Source organism: Lagenorhynchus albirostris, chromosome 3 (assembly GCF_949774975.1).
Source record: "Lagenorhynchus albirostris chromosome 3, mLagAlb1.1, whole genome shotgun sequence".
NCBI lineage: Eukaryota > Metazoa > Chordata > Mammalia > Artiodactyla > Delphinidae > Lagenorhynchus > Lagenorhynchus albirostris.
Genome location: NC_083097.1, coordinates 12,097,335 through 12,113,191, shown reverse-complemented (window position 1 = coordinate 12,113,191; position 15,857 = coordinate 12,097,335). Strand labels below are relative to the sequence as shown.

Sequence of the window (15,857 nt, the reverse complement as noted above, 5' to 3'; positions counted from 1 at the left end):
GTGTGTGGACAGCTGGGCACTAAATTTACCCGGTGATTGTTTCACAATGTATGCAAATGCCAAGTCACTACAGAGTACACCTGACACTAACCTAACACTGCATGCCAGCTATATTTCAGTTAAAGTAAATAAATAAAAGGGGCGTTAATTTGAGGTTCATTGCTACAAAAGTGATCCCTTGCCCTTTGTTACCTCCACCACTGAGAGATCAGTTGTGCTGACAGACATCTAGATAAACAGGGGCAGCTGCTAAAGGCCTGTGCACGGACAGCCGGACTCGTCCTCTTCTGCTCCACACCAGTCACCTTCCGGTCTGACTGATGGTCCTTTCTGCATAGGGCTTAGCAAAGTCAGTAATGCGTGTAAATAAAATGGCTCACGAACCTGAGTAAATCCCTGGTGGTCTGTAAGAGCCTTGTAGAATGAGCAGGGGTGTGTGTGTGCGTGTGTGTGTGTGTGTGTGTGTGTGTGTGTGTGTGCCCGCGCGCGCGTGCGCCCGCGCGCGCATGTGGGAGGACAGGGTGGGGTACGGAGGTCAAGCCTCGAAGCACAGCGGCTGCTCAGGCTACAGGTACACGCTTACCCTATTACCATAGTTTATTTCTGAACCTCTGTCAACACCACGCTCTGCCAGTCACCCGGGGTCACACTATCAAAGTGATTCCTACTGGATCCATTTGTCTTCTGTCTGTCCACCTCCCAGCCCTTCTGAAAAGCTCCCTCTTTACCTTTCATGTCTAGCCCTCTGCCCCGTAGACACGGGGTAGCCCTTCTGAGCCGCAGCTTCCCGCCTGCTCAGTGGGGATAATAATGGAGGCCTGTGAGTTGTCAAGCACCTTAATATCCTGGCGTGGCAGGTATACAGCACACAAGCCATCCCCACCCACAAACTGTCACCAGAGACAGCTTCCATCTAATGTCAAGCTCTTTGGTAGCACAGGCTATGAATATTCCATTGCTTTTTAACCAGTGCACTTTGTATATTATTTTTCTTTCTTCAGATTAAAAAGAGAGAGAGAGACCTTCAGTATCACCATTAGTAGGTAATACCACATTCACCACCTGATATCAAGCTGCTGTTTATATGACAGTCTCTTACTACGTATTACAGAACACAGGTCCTGTCTCACTAGTACAGAAATACCCAGTGATAATTTCAAGATGTCTCAACTTCAAAGAATGGATACAGTTAATGGAATGTGCCTTTCGGTATGAGGCCAGCACCAGGCAGAAGACTAGGATCAAGTATATTAAGCTTGAAAAGAGTTGAGAGATACGTAAGTACATCTATGCCACTGTCCACTTCCCTATCAGATCTGCATGAAAGACTAGGAGACTCTTTTTTTAAACTACAGCTATAGTATCTGCTGTATACTCCCCAACATAGTGTAAAAAGAAAAATCGAGGTTTGGTAAACAGCAAACCTGACGAGTACTGATGACTCAATACAGACTTGAAGTAAGGGCACAATTTCAAAAAGTAAAAGACAAACACTATTTGGTAGAAAGAGCTGGAGGGAGCAAAACACAGTCGTTTTTAAAAAATAAGAATTTGTTTTTTCAAGCCCAAGAAAAGTTGCTTCAGAAAGCATAAATTGGAAATAAAAGCTATTATGAACCAATCACTCAGGGTTACAATTTTTCTTTTATTAGTGGTTCCTTTTCACAGAATTATAAATACCAAGTGAAATTATATTTCCAACAAACATGAAAGTAATTCAAAGAAGACTACAAATTCCAAGCACTTCTTAAAAACAGTCACAGACAATTGTGAAATCTAGCTCATACTCAAAACCAAACTTCCCCAGGAGGCTTTTGCTTCTCATTAAGTCTGAGAATGTTTCCCAGATCGCCAAGGAATCCTGAATGAACGTACCTGCCCAAGGAGCATTTGAAAGACAAGCTTGTGGAATCTTTCCATTTAAAACATAAAAGTATTTGCAAGCCAGGGGCTCCATCACGCTAGTCCAGCCGGCCCCCTCCCTGACTCAGCCATGGTGGCAGCTACCCTCTCCCTGCCTTGTGACCTTCACCTGAACAACAACTTGCTCTCTGCAGCCGGCTCCAGGAAAAAGGGCAAAAGCCAGTCCTTCCCAGGGCACCTGGTTCACAGGCAGAAGAGCAAGGCTGGGAGGCCGACAGCGCCCCCTCCTTGTTCGCGGAATGTGGGGCAAGCTCGTTCCTCTGTACAGTGTCTTCTAACAGGCACCATGATAGCCCCAAGGTCAAGATCGCTCCAAAGTGAGCCGCCAAGACTTAAAACACAGATAATCCTTCTCAGCATCTAAGTCAAAATGTCAGCTGTGCAGAAAATCTCAGATTGCTTAGCTCCCTGCTTGTAATGTAATTATAAGATTGCACGTGACGACGGCAGTACGATAATGCTCATCTTTTAACGAATAATTGCGCTGCTGTCTGAGCACCTGCTACTGAAGCCGGCCCTGACGTACACTACACCACCAGAACTCACGGAGAGCTGGATGGGGGTACATCGTGACTCTATTTCATACATGAAGACGCAGGACCAACGGCTACCAAGTGGAAGAGCCAGTCTGTGGGCCTGGACCCAGGACGCAGGGCCCATTCCCCTGGCCTCCAGTCCCCGCTGCCTCTTCACGTCAGCAGAGCTGGTACACAGGTGGCAAACTGAGGAAGGGAAGAGCTGCTTTGCTTCAGAACAGTTCAGGCTATTGGGTAGGTGACACTATTATAACAGAGAGCAAAACGGGGGGAGGTGAACCAGCAAACAACACCACGCCTGGACCACACGTCTCGGGAACTGGCCACTGTTGCCTTTTCTACCCTCACTCACGTGGCCGAGTCTGGCCATCCCGTACAATCTCTAAAGTAATTTTCTGCCATAAGCCCCTACTACCTAATATTCACTATGTTTTGTGGATTAATATTTCTAAGTAACTACTACTTAAGAACTTACAACTAAATACTAAACCCTTGTCAGAGAGGAGACATTCTCAAGGGCCTATGTGTCAACAACATGCAATATAAAGACCAATGTAATGACATTTTCCCTTGAAAATGCAGAGGTGTTTATTTCAAATACTTACTAGAACAGCCTTCTATCATCACCATGTACCATGTCATTGTCTCTGGCATCATCTATTGAGAGATTATTCTGTGCTGTGCTTGGGAGGGCAATACAGGTCCATAACCCCTTATCCACAAAAAGCTAAAAACAGCTCTGAAATTCCAAATATTTTTTCAAAACTTGGTCAGAAAAAATCATTGGCGATAAGACCTGACCTGAGGCTACTAATAGTCTTTATTGATCCCTTTGGTGTGGGTCCTTGAACATATGGCTGCAGAAATCCCCATGTGCTTGATGATGGGGGGCTGCCCAGACCTCACCAGAGCGTGTATCACAGTGTATACACACTGTTCTCTTTCTCAACTCTGAGAGATTCTTAATTCCAAAACATATGTGTCCCAAGGGCTGCAGAGAAGACAGTAGACTTGTATTATTATCTCTATTAAGCAAGACCTGGATGCTCAGGAAAGTTAAGAGCCCGGGAAGGAACACCTCGTGAAAAAGAGAAACAAACCCAGGACTTCAAGAATCCGAACATAGGCTCCTACCCCTCGTTATATTGTGTTACTTTATGAAATGTAAATACTATATGAAAACCTTTAAAGTATTTCTAACGTTAGAGTTCCAGCGCTAAGATTTACTGTTTGTAAAAACTAGACCAGACCTCTGACATAAAACCACCAGGAGCACATTAAGCTTATCTATTTTTACTGGGAACTTTGGATGCAAACGGTATTCAGGGAAAACATACAAACATCTGTCAATTTTAGCTACTGTTTTAAAGAGACAAGGCCTAGGGAATCAGTGTTTTCTGTCACAATAATGAGAGTTCCCTCTAAGTCAGGGGGCCTCCACCCTGTTAAGACCCCGGCCGCACAGCAGCAGGTGAGCGACGGGCAAGCGAGCGAAGCTTCAACTGCTGCCCCCATCGCTCGCATCACCGCCTGACCACCCCCACCCACTCCAGACCGTGGAAGGAGACTGTCTTCCACGAAACCGGTCCCTGGTACCAAAAAAGGTTGGGGACGGCTGCTCTAAGTCACATTTTAAGCACACAAAAATGAAACAATTAACTCTGCCGATTCTATATTCGGTTTTAAAAACTACGGTTACATGAAACAAATACAAACCAATGGTAATTCTAAAATATTCTGAATTTGTTTTTTAATATAAAATCAGATTTTCTAGGGGCAAAATATGAACTTCCTCCCATCCCTACCCTAGATTCCCTGTAAAACCAAAACTAACCCAGTTTCACTTACTTTAGTTACTTCCTTGTTCAACAGGCTGGCTGTTATTTAAATCATCAGGATACCAATCTAGAAATAGACATACTATGCTTCTAGTTCTGCTTTTAAATAAGTGCTCCTGACAGAAGCATTTAGATAAGAGCTTTCTTTCTTTTTTTTTTTTTTTGCGGTACGCAGGCCTCTCACTGTTGTGGCCTCTCCCGTTGCGGAGCACAGGCTCCGGATACGCAGGCTCAGCGGCCATGGTCCACGGGCCCAGCCGCTCCGCGGCATGTGGGATCCTCCCGGACCGGGGCACGAACCCGTGTCCCCTGCATCGGCAGGCGGACTCCCACCCACTGCGCCACCAGGGAAGCCCAAGATAAGATCTTTCTTGATGATCAAATCAATGCTATTTTAGTGATTATAACAAAGGATGACCGAACAACTAAGTCACATCATTTGAAATTTGCTAAACTCAAATGGGGGACCAAAAAGGAGGCCTGCTCTTCAATAACATAACTTTTCTTAAAGGCCAGTGTTTCAGCCACTGCTGCAAGGAAGGAGGACGGACGTCCAGTATTACGCTGTTAATGACACTTAATCACGAAGTTAAGAATCAGAAGTGAGGGAACCCACACACCCCTGCCATCTGAGCCTGCCTGGCACCTTCTTCCCTAACGCTCACAGCGTACTTTACTCCTGAAGCCGGCCTCCCAGTCACGCTCTTCCCCTTTCCCATCAGCTGCTCAGAGAAGAACACGAAGCTGTGAGCTGGGAATAGCTGGGCTTGGGACCGCTGGGGGCTGGGAGTCAGTGCCCTCTCTCCCTTGCAGCTTCTGTTTCCCCTCATCCACTCCTAAGGTGAATGCAAACAGTGAGCGAGAAAGTAAAATGTGAAGAAATGTTAAAAGTCTCCTTCAGTAGCTATTTTCCTTTGCAGTGATGGGCAACTGCAGCTTCTATGAAAGCCCCTTCCCAGAGCCCGAGAAGCTCCACTTAAATATTCCTTCTTAAGTAAGATGTCAATTTGACTCTTTGATTAGCTCAGAGTGAAGCATCCTCCCCAGGTCAAGAGCAGTGAAGCAGTTAAAAACCCACTAGGCTTCCTGCAGCTTCGGCCAAGATGCTCGACTTTTTTGAGTCTGGGGTTTTTTAACCTGGAAAATGAGGGGCCTGGTCTGACGTGATCACAAGGGCCTCTGGGTCTAAATTCTGTAAAGTGCGTGGCATAATATTTACAGTGAAATGAAACAGACACAAAATTCCACATGCATCTGTGGGCTCTTGAGGACTGAGTGAAGAAAGAGTAACATTCTAGGTCCAGCATTCACCGCTGCCTGACAGTAACGACTATCTCCACCCACACATTTCTTTACTTCTCTCCAGGGAAGCCAAGAACTCTCCATTTCTTCAATCATTGTATTTCAAAATTAGAATTAAGTTTGTTCTAAAAATATAATCACTCTTTTTTTAAAATTTATTTTATTTATTTGTTTTTGGCTGCATTGGGTCTTCGTTGCTGTGCGCGGGCTCTCTCTAGTTGCGGCGAGCAGTGGCTTCTCTTGTTGCGGAGCACGGGCTCTAGGCGCGCAGGCTTCAGGAGTTGTGGCTCGCGGGCTTAGGTGCTCAGCGGCATGTGAGACTCTTCCCAGACCAGGGCTCAAACCCTGTCCCCTGCATTGGCAGGCGGATTCTTAACCACTGCGCCACCAGGGAAGCCCCAACTCTTTTTTTAACTTTTTATTTTATATTGGACTATAGTTGATTAACAATGTTGTGACAGTTTCAGGTGTCCAACAAAGTGATTCAGTTATAGATATACATGTCTCTATTCTTTTTCAAATTCTTCTCCCATTTAGGTTGGTACATAATATTGAGCAGAGTTCCATGTGCTATACAGCAGGTCCTTGTTGGTTATCCATTTTAAATGCAGTAGTGTGTACATGTCAATCCCAAAGCCCCTATCTCCTCCCCCACCCCCATAACCAGAAGTTCCTTCTCTAAGTCTGTGAGTCTGTTTCTGTTTTGTAAGTTCATTTGTATCATTTCTTTTCAGATTCCACATATAAGCAATAGATATTCTTTCTCTAACTTCCTTCACTCAGTATGATAATCTGTAGGTCCATCCATGTTACTCCAAATGGCATTATTTCATTCTTTTTAATGGCTGAGTAATATTCCATTGCATTATGTACCACACCTTCTACTTACTCATAATACTGAAATTTTTTTAAAAAATGGTTTCTAGAACATTTCAAAGTACACTAAGCCTAATGCTCACTTGGAAAAAGATGTTATTTAAGAAAACCTCAGTCAAATTACACACAGCAAACATATGATACAGGACACCAAATGCCCTGCATTGCAGGAACTACTTCTGCTTAACTCCCATGAGAGCACAGGAAAGGCCAGGAGCGCGTGCTCCACACGCACTTTCTTGTGTGGAAGGGAGCCTGGGCGAAATCAGGGAAGAAGGGCTCAGAAAGAGGCTGGCAGGCTTCTAAACTTTTACATCATCCATCCATCCATCCATCTATACATCTTCTAAAAAAAATTTAAATCACTTCTCCTGGTATTACCGTAGTTTTAATTACATAAGTACATTAAATTTCTTAAGGAAAAAAAAGAACCTTAGGATGGGAGGGAAGGAGGCAGGGAGGGAGGAAAGGAGGTAAGTAGGTTACTATTCATATAGTCTCACCTTGGATACTCCCATCACACCCCAATCAAACCATCACTCTACCAACATGGGCTAATACCTTTAGCAATTCTCTAAACTTTTAAAAATTATTTTTCTCATTCTTAATTTGGAAATAAGTATAAAACAGTCCAAAGTTGTCTAAGAAAACTCTTAATATGTCTAGATGTTATCTAAGAAATGCGTCCAGATGTTATGTATACCTTAAGTCTAGTCACTGAACTACAGAAATATACATACACACATGCATGCGTGCGGTCTTCCCTGTCAGCTAATCCCTGGGCACTTTCCTCTTAGGGGACCCTGGCAATTCGGCTGACACTCAACAATGGGGAGACCCAGCTGCCTGGGGCTCGTTCTTAGCTCTGTCCGCTCCTGGTCATCCTGACCCGAGTGAATGTGTCCTCGACTTCCTGTCCCACTGGCTCACAGCGCCAGCTCCCGCGCCCTGCATTCCTGTATTGCATCCACTGTGCGGAAGAGATTCGTCCCTTTTCCCACCCTTTTAACCCCACCAGTGAACTGTCGGCTCATTGAGAGCTGCGGTTACTAAGATTACTCTGACAGTCAAGTCTCTTCTCTGTTTCTATGACAAAAGGTAATGAAAGGGCTTCCCTGGTGGTGCAGTGGTTGAGAGTCCGCCTGCCGATGCAGGGGACATGGGTTCGTGCCCCGGTCTAGGAAGATCCCACAGGCCGCGGAGCAGCTGGGCCCGTGAGCCATGGCCACTGAGCCTGTGCTCCGCAACGGGAGAGGCCACAACAGTGAGAGGCCTGCGTACCGAAAAAAAAAAAAAAAAAAAAAAAGAAGGTAATGAAAGCTGGCTCCAGACCCACCAGAAAGATCAACAGTTAGCCTCTATCTGCTCCCAGCAGGTTCCCAATCCCTAATCAAACACTCGCCCTCCAGTACTCCCTAATTCTGAGAAACTCTCAGAATAGATGGCCATTTTCTAACCATTCTCATATGTAAACAGAAGAGAGTGTTAAATCATCACATAGCGAGGGCTGTATAATGACCCTGATGAGAAAACCCCATCCTTCTGACTTAAATTAATGAGCAAAGGACAAATGAGGTTCCGGAACCTTCCCTTAAGAGCTAGGTCCAGTGTAGGTGGAACCTCTGGGTCAGGCATCACCGAGGGATGACTTTTACTGGCAAATGGCTAGCAGCCTAGGACCCAAGGCAGAACTGTGAAATAGCTTCTCCGTGGACCTGAAACCCATTTCTTTACGTTCAAGTGGCCAAAATCTTTAATATTTTAAAGATCTCACACATTGGCAAAATTCCCAGGCCATGAAATTACCCCTTCCTTCTTCAGCCACCCCTAACTCCCCAACCTTAATCAAAGCTCCTGGTCCCTTCACAAAGATCTCCCGGTTAGGTGACTTGATTCCAATGTAGGGCCAACCCTCCCCCATTCCAGAATAAACAAAGAGACTAACTCCAAATAATCTTTAATTAGCAAAATTGGGGAATTCCTTAAATTTCTTCATCTACTCATTTATTCATTCATTCAGTCATTCAGCAACTACTGAGCATCTACTATCCCAGACGCTTGGGAAACACCAGAGAATAAAACACAGACCACTGCCCCATGGACCTTAAGTTCTGCACTCCAGGACTCCCGCCTGACTTGCACGTTGGTCCACGGTGGGGCCCGAGCCTGTCTCCTCACCTGGAATCTCGCTCTCACGCCACACTTGTCACCCTGTCATCCACTGCCGCAGCATCAAGTCAAAACACACAGCCTACGGGTTTGAACTCAATGTGGTGAAATGGGAAAACACTAACCCCTCTGCCACAGGCTGGCCGAGAGCACTAAGAGAGGAAGGAAACATTCACGGCGCTCAGGCTCGCCACGTCCCCTCAATGTGTCCCAAAGCTCACAGAAACAACTCCCAAGCCTTCATCGCGGAGGTCGTCCTTCCAGACCTGCACCAGTTCAGGCTCCACACTCCCAGCTGTCCACTCTGGGCACCTGCTGCTCCGGACAGGCCCCGCCCTTGGTGTCTCCACCATCCCCGCAGCCCTGTTGCACAATCCTCAACCTCCTGACTTTCCAGTCACCCATCAAAGACCAGCGGAAACATGCATCTCTCAGGAAGGCTTCCCTGGCACCCTGGCAATTGTGACTTGCACCTCTGTTACAGGAGTCTTCACCTTCCTCATAAGCTGCAGCCTTGATGTTTGGGGATACGGACAAGGCTCCCTGGAACCCCCAAATCTGCACAAGTCATTACAGCACAGACATGTCCCCTTAGATGGCATGTGCAAGGCAGGCAGACAACACCAATGAGGGCGGCCAGTTTTATTCACTCCCTCATGTGGGCAGCACCTCAAGGGGCATGACTCAAACTCATGCCTGGGCAAAATCACACCTCATGACAACCAAAGACACACACGCCAACTCTGAGCATGTTACGGGCTAATTTATGAGACTATTAAACCATCCACTCTCACTAGGCTGGAATTCCTTGAGAAAAGGAAGGTTGAGCTAGTCAACATATTTACCTCTGTACCTCTCAGAATACCACACATTCAATTTTAGATATTTTGAAAAAAAGGATGAAGTCTGGACGAGAAGAATCTAGAGTGGACTAGATTTTCTTGACCATTTTTTCAGAACATTAGCTAATGGCCCAACACCAACCTGGAAGGAGTTTTTCCAAGAGGTAAGTCTGTGCGGGTGAAGGGATATGGGGGAGCCAGAGGCTTTTTTAGGAGAAGGGCTCCTCGTCTGAGGGGCTTCTTTGGGGGGAGTCAGCCTGCCTCAGGAAAGCAGATTTCCGGGGCCTATTCACCTCACACAACATGTTGGAGCAGCTAAATCCCACCAGCCCAAGAGGCAGGCAGACTGCACCAGTGAGCAGGAGAACGGGTTTGATGGCATCCTGCTGTGGACTGCTTCCAAAACTGTCATCTCATTTGAACAAGTGCAGCAGTGATCAATTATGCTGTTAGAGAAAACGAAAGCATACCCTAAACTGGAAAACACCGCTTGGCAGTAGGACAAGTCTTCATTCACTAATTCAACCAAACATCCACTGGGGGTTGCTCTAACAGTAAACAAAAGGCAATGGGAATAGGTATATTATTTGACCACCAAGAAATATGACAAATGGTATTAATTTTATTTTTAAGCTAATGATGACCAAGGTTAAGGCTGTCCAGTAGGCAGGACATGTGCTTGGGCAAGTCTTCAGCAAGTGTTCCTACCACCTGCGCCCCCCAACCTTTGACTTGGACCCATGCTCAGTGCTCTGGGACGGTAGCTTCACACCCCGTACCCCACAGCGCCTGACTCCTGTCCAAAACACTGTCCATCCAGAAATTACGGAATTGCCTTTGCTTGTTATGGAAAAAAACCACTAACCACTAAACCAAAATTACGCGTTTTAAAAATGAAATCCCCCATGCCATCCCTTCCTCAAGGGCACACGCCATTAATGGTCTCACGTCTTTTCTTTCAAGTATTTCTCCACAGACAAGCATATACACTTCTTGGAGGGCTGTCTTCACAAGAATGTCATCATCCTTACCTCTTTTGTGGTAAGCTGCTTTTCTTTTTCCTCAGTATTTACAGATGCCTTTTCACGACCCAAAGCAACCGAACAAAAACCACTTGTGGTATCTCTAATTGGCTTATTATGTTTCTGTGGAGTTTGATTGTTTTTGTCTTTACAAATTTATCTTCTGCTGACAACATCTTTCTAAAGCATTATTTTCTTTTCCTCACTTATCCTCAGCTTACCTTTCCTCCTTTATGCTCAAGATGGCAAAATTTTTCCCTGTGTGTGATTAATTTCTTGAGTTTCAGAAACACATTTTCAGTTCTGACATCCTAAGGACTCCTCCTAAGCAAAGTGTTTGCTTTGCGTAATCTTATCAACTTCGCTCCTGGCTTCACAAGCTGACAGAGCAATTTTCCGTTTGCATAATGAGTCCAAACTATTCCGGATCATTTAGTCGACAAAATGTTTCCCTTAAACAGCAATTATCATTTCTTCAGAATGCTAATAGTGCCATGGACTGCAAAACACTCTCTCCTGCCGACATCCAACCCTGTTCTGGCTCTTGAGAAAAAAAAATTAACAGCTTAAAGAACTGGACTCGTAATTATCAAAATTACCTTTCTACCTGCAAAAATGAATGTTTGCTGTTTTCGAATTCAAGCACAGTAAGTACCTCGCACCAAGCTAGATGATTTTCTCAACAGCCTGTTCCCAAAGGCTTCCTCTTCTGACGTAAGCAGCCCAGTGGCTTATTCTTATATGACTGGGCGCCCCAAGGAGCCACGAGAGCTGGGGGGAGAAAAGGGGGTGCCCAGCTGCTGCTCCAGACACAAGTCCAGAAAGTGTGCTGGCCCATGGACACGTAATGAACAGCTGATCCAAGGGATACGGAGGTAGGAGGGGGAAATCCTTTAATAATTACATTTAAGCTATTAACATTCCACACTTTGACAGTTTTTGGACAATTAAGAAAAACTGATATTGGTGCTTTCAACCTCACAATTTCAGTTCTCACAGTAACTTCTAGACCTTGACTCCTCCATCTTCTTTCCCTGGCAATTACCTTCTTCAACAAAAACAACACCGTAAAGATGCATGCACAGTATCAAAATGATTGTTCCTATGGCGCTTTGTATGTGCAACCTTCGGAGAACTCAAAAGCCATCAGTAAAATCAAAGCATACTATGTGAAAATTAAAAATTATAGAGCAGTGAAAAGGATCTGGAACTCACCAGATTCCCACTACTAGAAGAATGATGGTCAGTGCATATGGAGGACCTACGTGTCGTCAGGACACCGCACGACTTCCACGCCTCCGTCCGTCGGCTGACAACCCCCTCAGCGGCAGGTGATACTCGGCAGAACGCAGTCTGAGCCTCTGCCTGTCTAAGCAGTGCTCCCGGACTCTGGGACACCCAGGGAGGGGACACAGGCTCTGTTCCCGACCCATCACTGTGGCTTCACACCAACTCTCCTGGATGCCACAGGCTTCCCTGCACCCCAGAATTCCTCATCCAGACGGACACCTCATCCACACCCTTGCTCTCTCCTCTGTTTTAGGGCAAAGACACAACTTTTATCTTATTTATTACTAAAGCTATATCATATTTCATAAGCTCCCACAGCGTTAATCGTCAAAACCCTGGTAGCAGGACAATCTTCCGTATTTCATAACAAGGAAATAAATAGTATCGGGACTGGGCTTACTCTTACTTTTGTAACAACAACAAAGATGTCAACTGCTTAGAAATGAATGACTGTAAAAGTCCGTTTTTCATTAATCAGACGACTATTTATTAAGCCCCCCTGCGCCCCTCGGACTGCAATATCCACCAGGCGGGGAGAGAAGCACGATGAGCTTATCATTAAATAACTGAAGGGCAGACAGATCTTCAACTGTACCAGCACCTCGGTATAAGCTCCAGAGGCATTATTCTCACAAATAAACATAACTAAGGATGACCTGTTTCAAGAACAAAACAGAGGGGCCCCGGGTTAGGCGCTGCATCGTCTCCTGTGTTCCAGGCCTATGAGCTCGTGGCAGACAGCAGCCTGAACACACGTTCTCGAAGCGCCGCTTTCACTCATGGTAAGAAAGGAGATGTGCACGCGTGTGTGTGGTGTGTGCGTGCGTGTCTGTGTGTGTCTCTCTCTCCCGTCTGGCCTAGCTTACTTTCATCAGCACAGGCAGGCCCCCTATGACGACACGCCCACCTACACTCTCGCTCGGCACAAGTCGCCCCCGCGAGGACAGGGGTCCACGAGACCCACCTGCTGAACGTCCTGCTGGAAAACGCACAGCTGCAGCCTCTGGTGGAGCCGGACCTTGCGGTGCTGCCAGATGTTCTCGAGCTGCCGCTGGTGATGCAGCACCTCATGGATGACGTCGAGAACATGGTGCACGGCCTTGGAGTAGTTGGCGGAGGCCGTCAGGGAATCGGAGCTGCCAGGAGTCAGGGGCCGCTGGAGCTTGTCAAGGAGTGACTTCCCGTCCTGGCTCACCTGCCGGCAGGACAGACGAGCGATTATAAACCAGCAACTCTTCCGGACCCAAGGCTTTGCCCAGGCCATGCTGCAGAACCTGTCCTCCAGTACGTGTGCACACACTTGCACAGACACATGCTCACACACACACAGACATAAACCGCAGTTTCATTCAAAAGCATATTATATAAAGAACAAAATAAAATTGAAAACAAATCCATCAGTTATTCAATTACATCACAAAACCAAGTATGGTAAACCACGGAACTAAAAGAACATTCATCATCACGAAACACTGTACCAGATGCTAGTCTTAATAAATAAACATGGTATTTTGCCTTAAATGACATATGCGCTGACATAAAATTACATTGCTCCGATATCTGCAAATTAAAATTTGAAAGTAATACTTTTCTTGAGTTATGTTAGCGAGAATACAACAATCACAATGGAGCAAAATTTTAATGCTGAATCTGAAAGCTCACTTGAAAAGAAATCAATAATCTAGCACCAGGCAAAGAATATGTACCTTCACTTTCTGACACAGTTGGATAGCAATTTTACCTCACAAAATAAAAAAGAAAATTAAAAAGTGCCATTTTATTTGGTTCATTAACTTAGAAGAAGCAATTTTAATTAAAATGCCATCATTTCTTAAAGGAGATTTCAGTGCTGTATTACAGCAGTTAACTATCAAAGTACAATTAAATGAAAGCAATCAGACTAACCAGAAAAAGTAAGAAAAGGTGAGGGTAGAATATGGAAAGAAAAGCATTATGTATTTTTTACATTTAAACGTATGAATGATTACGCCAGATGTGGGAGAAACTGTAGGATCCGATTGGACAAAAAGAAGGACGTGATGCACATAATGTAGCTGGGCTGTGCGTGTGGTTCAGGGTGTTCCCTAAGCCAGTCCTCATGACCAGGATCCTGCTCAGATCCTCCCGAATCTGAAAGCCTCCTTGGGTTTCTACGGAAAGGAGGAGCGAAACGGAGCCCTGATTTTTTAAAAAATAAATTTATTTATTTTTGGCTGCGTTGGGTCTTCGTTGCTGCGCACAGGCTTTCTCTAGTTGCGGTGAGCGGGGGCTACTCTTCGTTGCGGTGCGCAGGCTTCTCACTGCGGTGGCTTCTACTGCCATAGGGCACAGGATCTAGGCGCATGGGCTTCAGTAGTTGTGGCACGCGGGCTCAGTAGTTGTGGCTTGAGGGCTCTAGAGCTCAGGCTCAGTAGTTGTGGCACACGGGCTTAGCTGCTCCGCAGCATGTGGGATCTTCCCAGACCAGGACTCGAACCCGTGTCCCCTGTATTGGCAGGCGGATTCTTTACCACTGTGCCCCCAGGGAAGTCCCGAAAGGGAGGCTTGTTAACAGACGCAGACAGGGTTCAGGGGCAAACCCTTAGGACAGAGGAGAGGGGGGCACTGGGTGAATGGGACAGGCCAAAGGAAGCCTTCAGCAACCAAAAACTGGTGGCAAATGAGAGGCCTGTGGATTTTTCTAATCTCTTCCTTTAATCCTCTTACAACTTTAAATCTTGCTAGAATGCAACATGTTTGTTTCCTAATGCCTGATTCGGAGACCTTTGTTTGAAGTGCTGACTTCCTTAGGAAGGCTGGCTACCAGCCTTTGTAGATTAAAACTGATTTAATACATCAAGTTAGAAAAACTGAAGCAGAAACAAACCAAGCTGACATAACCAAAGAGAACAGGGGAAAAAAAGGAACCAACTGAACCGCAGCAGTTGTGTCGGGCACCTGTACAAACAAAAACAGAGGAAATGCAAGTCTTCCAAAGCAGGGAGTTGCCCCCAAGAGTCACTGAAACTTGCCTGGGCACTTTTGATACAATGATCTGGGGGAGGGGAGGCACAGTGACTGACTTGGGGGAAGGGACTTATTGTGACAGATTCACAGAGGCAGGATATTACCTCAAAATCATCCTGCTTTTTGTAATAATGTGAGTTAGGCTCTATTTGACATATAAACATGGAGGGTTTTTTTCTTTTTCTTTTTCTTTTTTTCACCTACTCCAATATACACTGATTTTTCCAGGAATGCAGTTAACCATGTTAATCAAAGGAAGGCAGTGCTTGGTCTTCTTTGAAACTTTACAAGAGTTGCTTACAGTTTTAAAATACCAGCACAATAATACCATTCTCAGTATTTGAGTCACAAGTATTAATATAACACATGTCCAGTCTGCATTTGTAGTTGCCATATTCACAATGGTTTTATATATATTGCAAGCACCTGAATATCTAATTGCTTTCTCCTCCATTTTGCATGTACTTAGGCATTTATAGACTGAAACACATTTTATCATAAATCACCTTTTGTCTCTCATTCATATTGTAGCATATAAGTAATTTATATATACAAATATAAATATTTTCTGAAAATAATTACCCATACATTTTATTTGAGCAGGTACCCTAAAATTTCAGTTAAACAATGGGGGTGCAGCATTTCTTAGGACTGAGGGCCAATACTCCAAGTTACACATTTCGCATTTGTACAGAGCCTAGAAAGAATTCCTTATAAATACTTCCTCTGAGTTTTACTCCTTATAATATGCGTAAGTCAGGAAACATACACCAGAGCATACGACTTGGTGAACATGTGCCAGAAGGATATATACATCAGAAGGTGTGGCAGAAACTGAGAGCTGCTTCCCCAAAGTCCACTTGCCCCTCCCTCCTTGATAGCCAAACCCCACAGTCAGGAACAGCAATACTCCAGCTATAAACCTGCATTTCCTAGGCTCGCTTCCAAGTAGGAGTGGCTAACGTAACAGAGGTAAAAAATGCTGAATGGGGCTTCCAGGAAAGCTGCCTAGGGGGCTGAGTATGCTCGTTACCCCCTTGCCTCTTTCTCCTC

General features: G+C 45.3%; 1 protein-coding gene across 5 annotated transcripts in view; it reads right to left on the bottom strand.

Moving 5' to 3' along the window:
- The window catches only part of TRIO (trio Rho guanine nucleotide exchange factor), a 372,055-nt gene that overhangs the window by 171,237 nt on the left and 184,961 nt on the right, over positions 1-15,857 (bottom strand). For all 5 annotated transcript variants that reach the window (XM_060146876.1, XM_060146875.1, XM_060146878.1 and 2 more), the window contains one exon: positions 12,763-12,993. In XM_060146876.1, the coding sequence (XP_060002859.1) occupies positions 12,763-12,993 (231 nt within the window). The remainder of the gene's footprint in view (positions 1-12,762; positions 12,994-15,857) is intronic.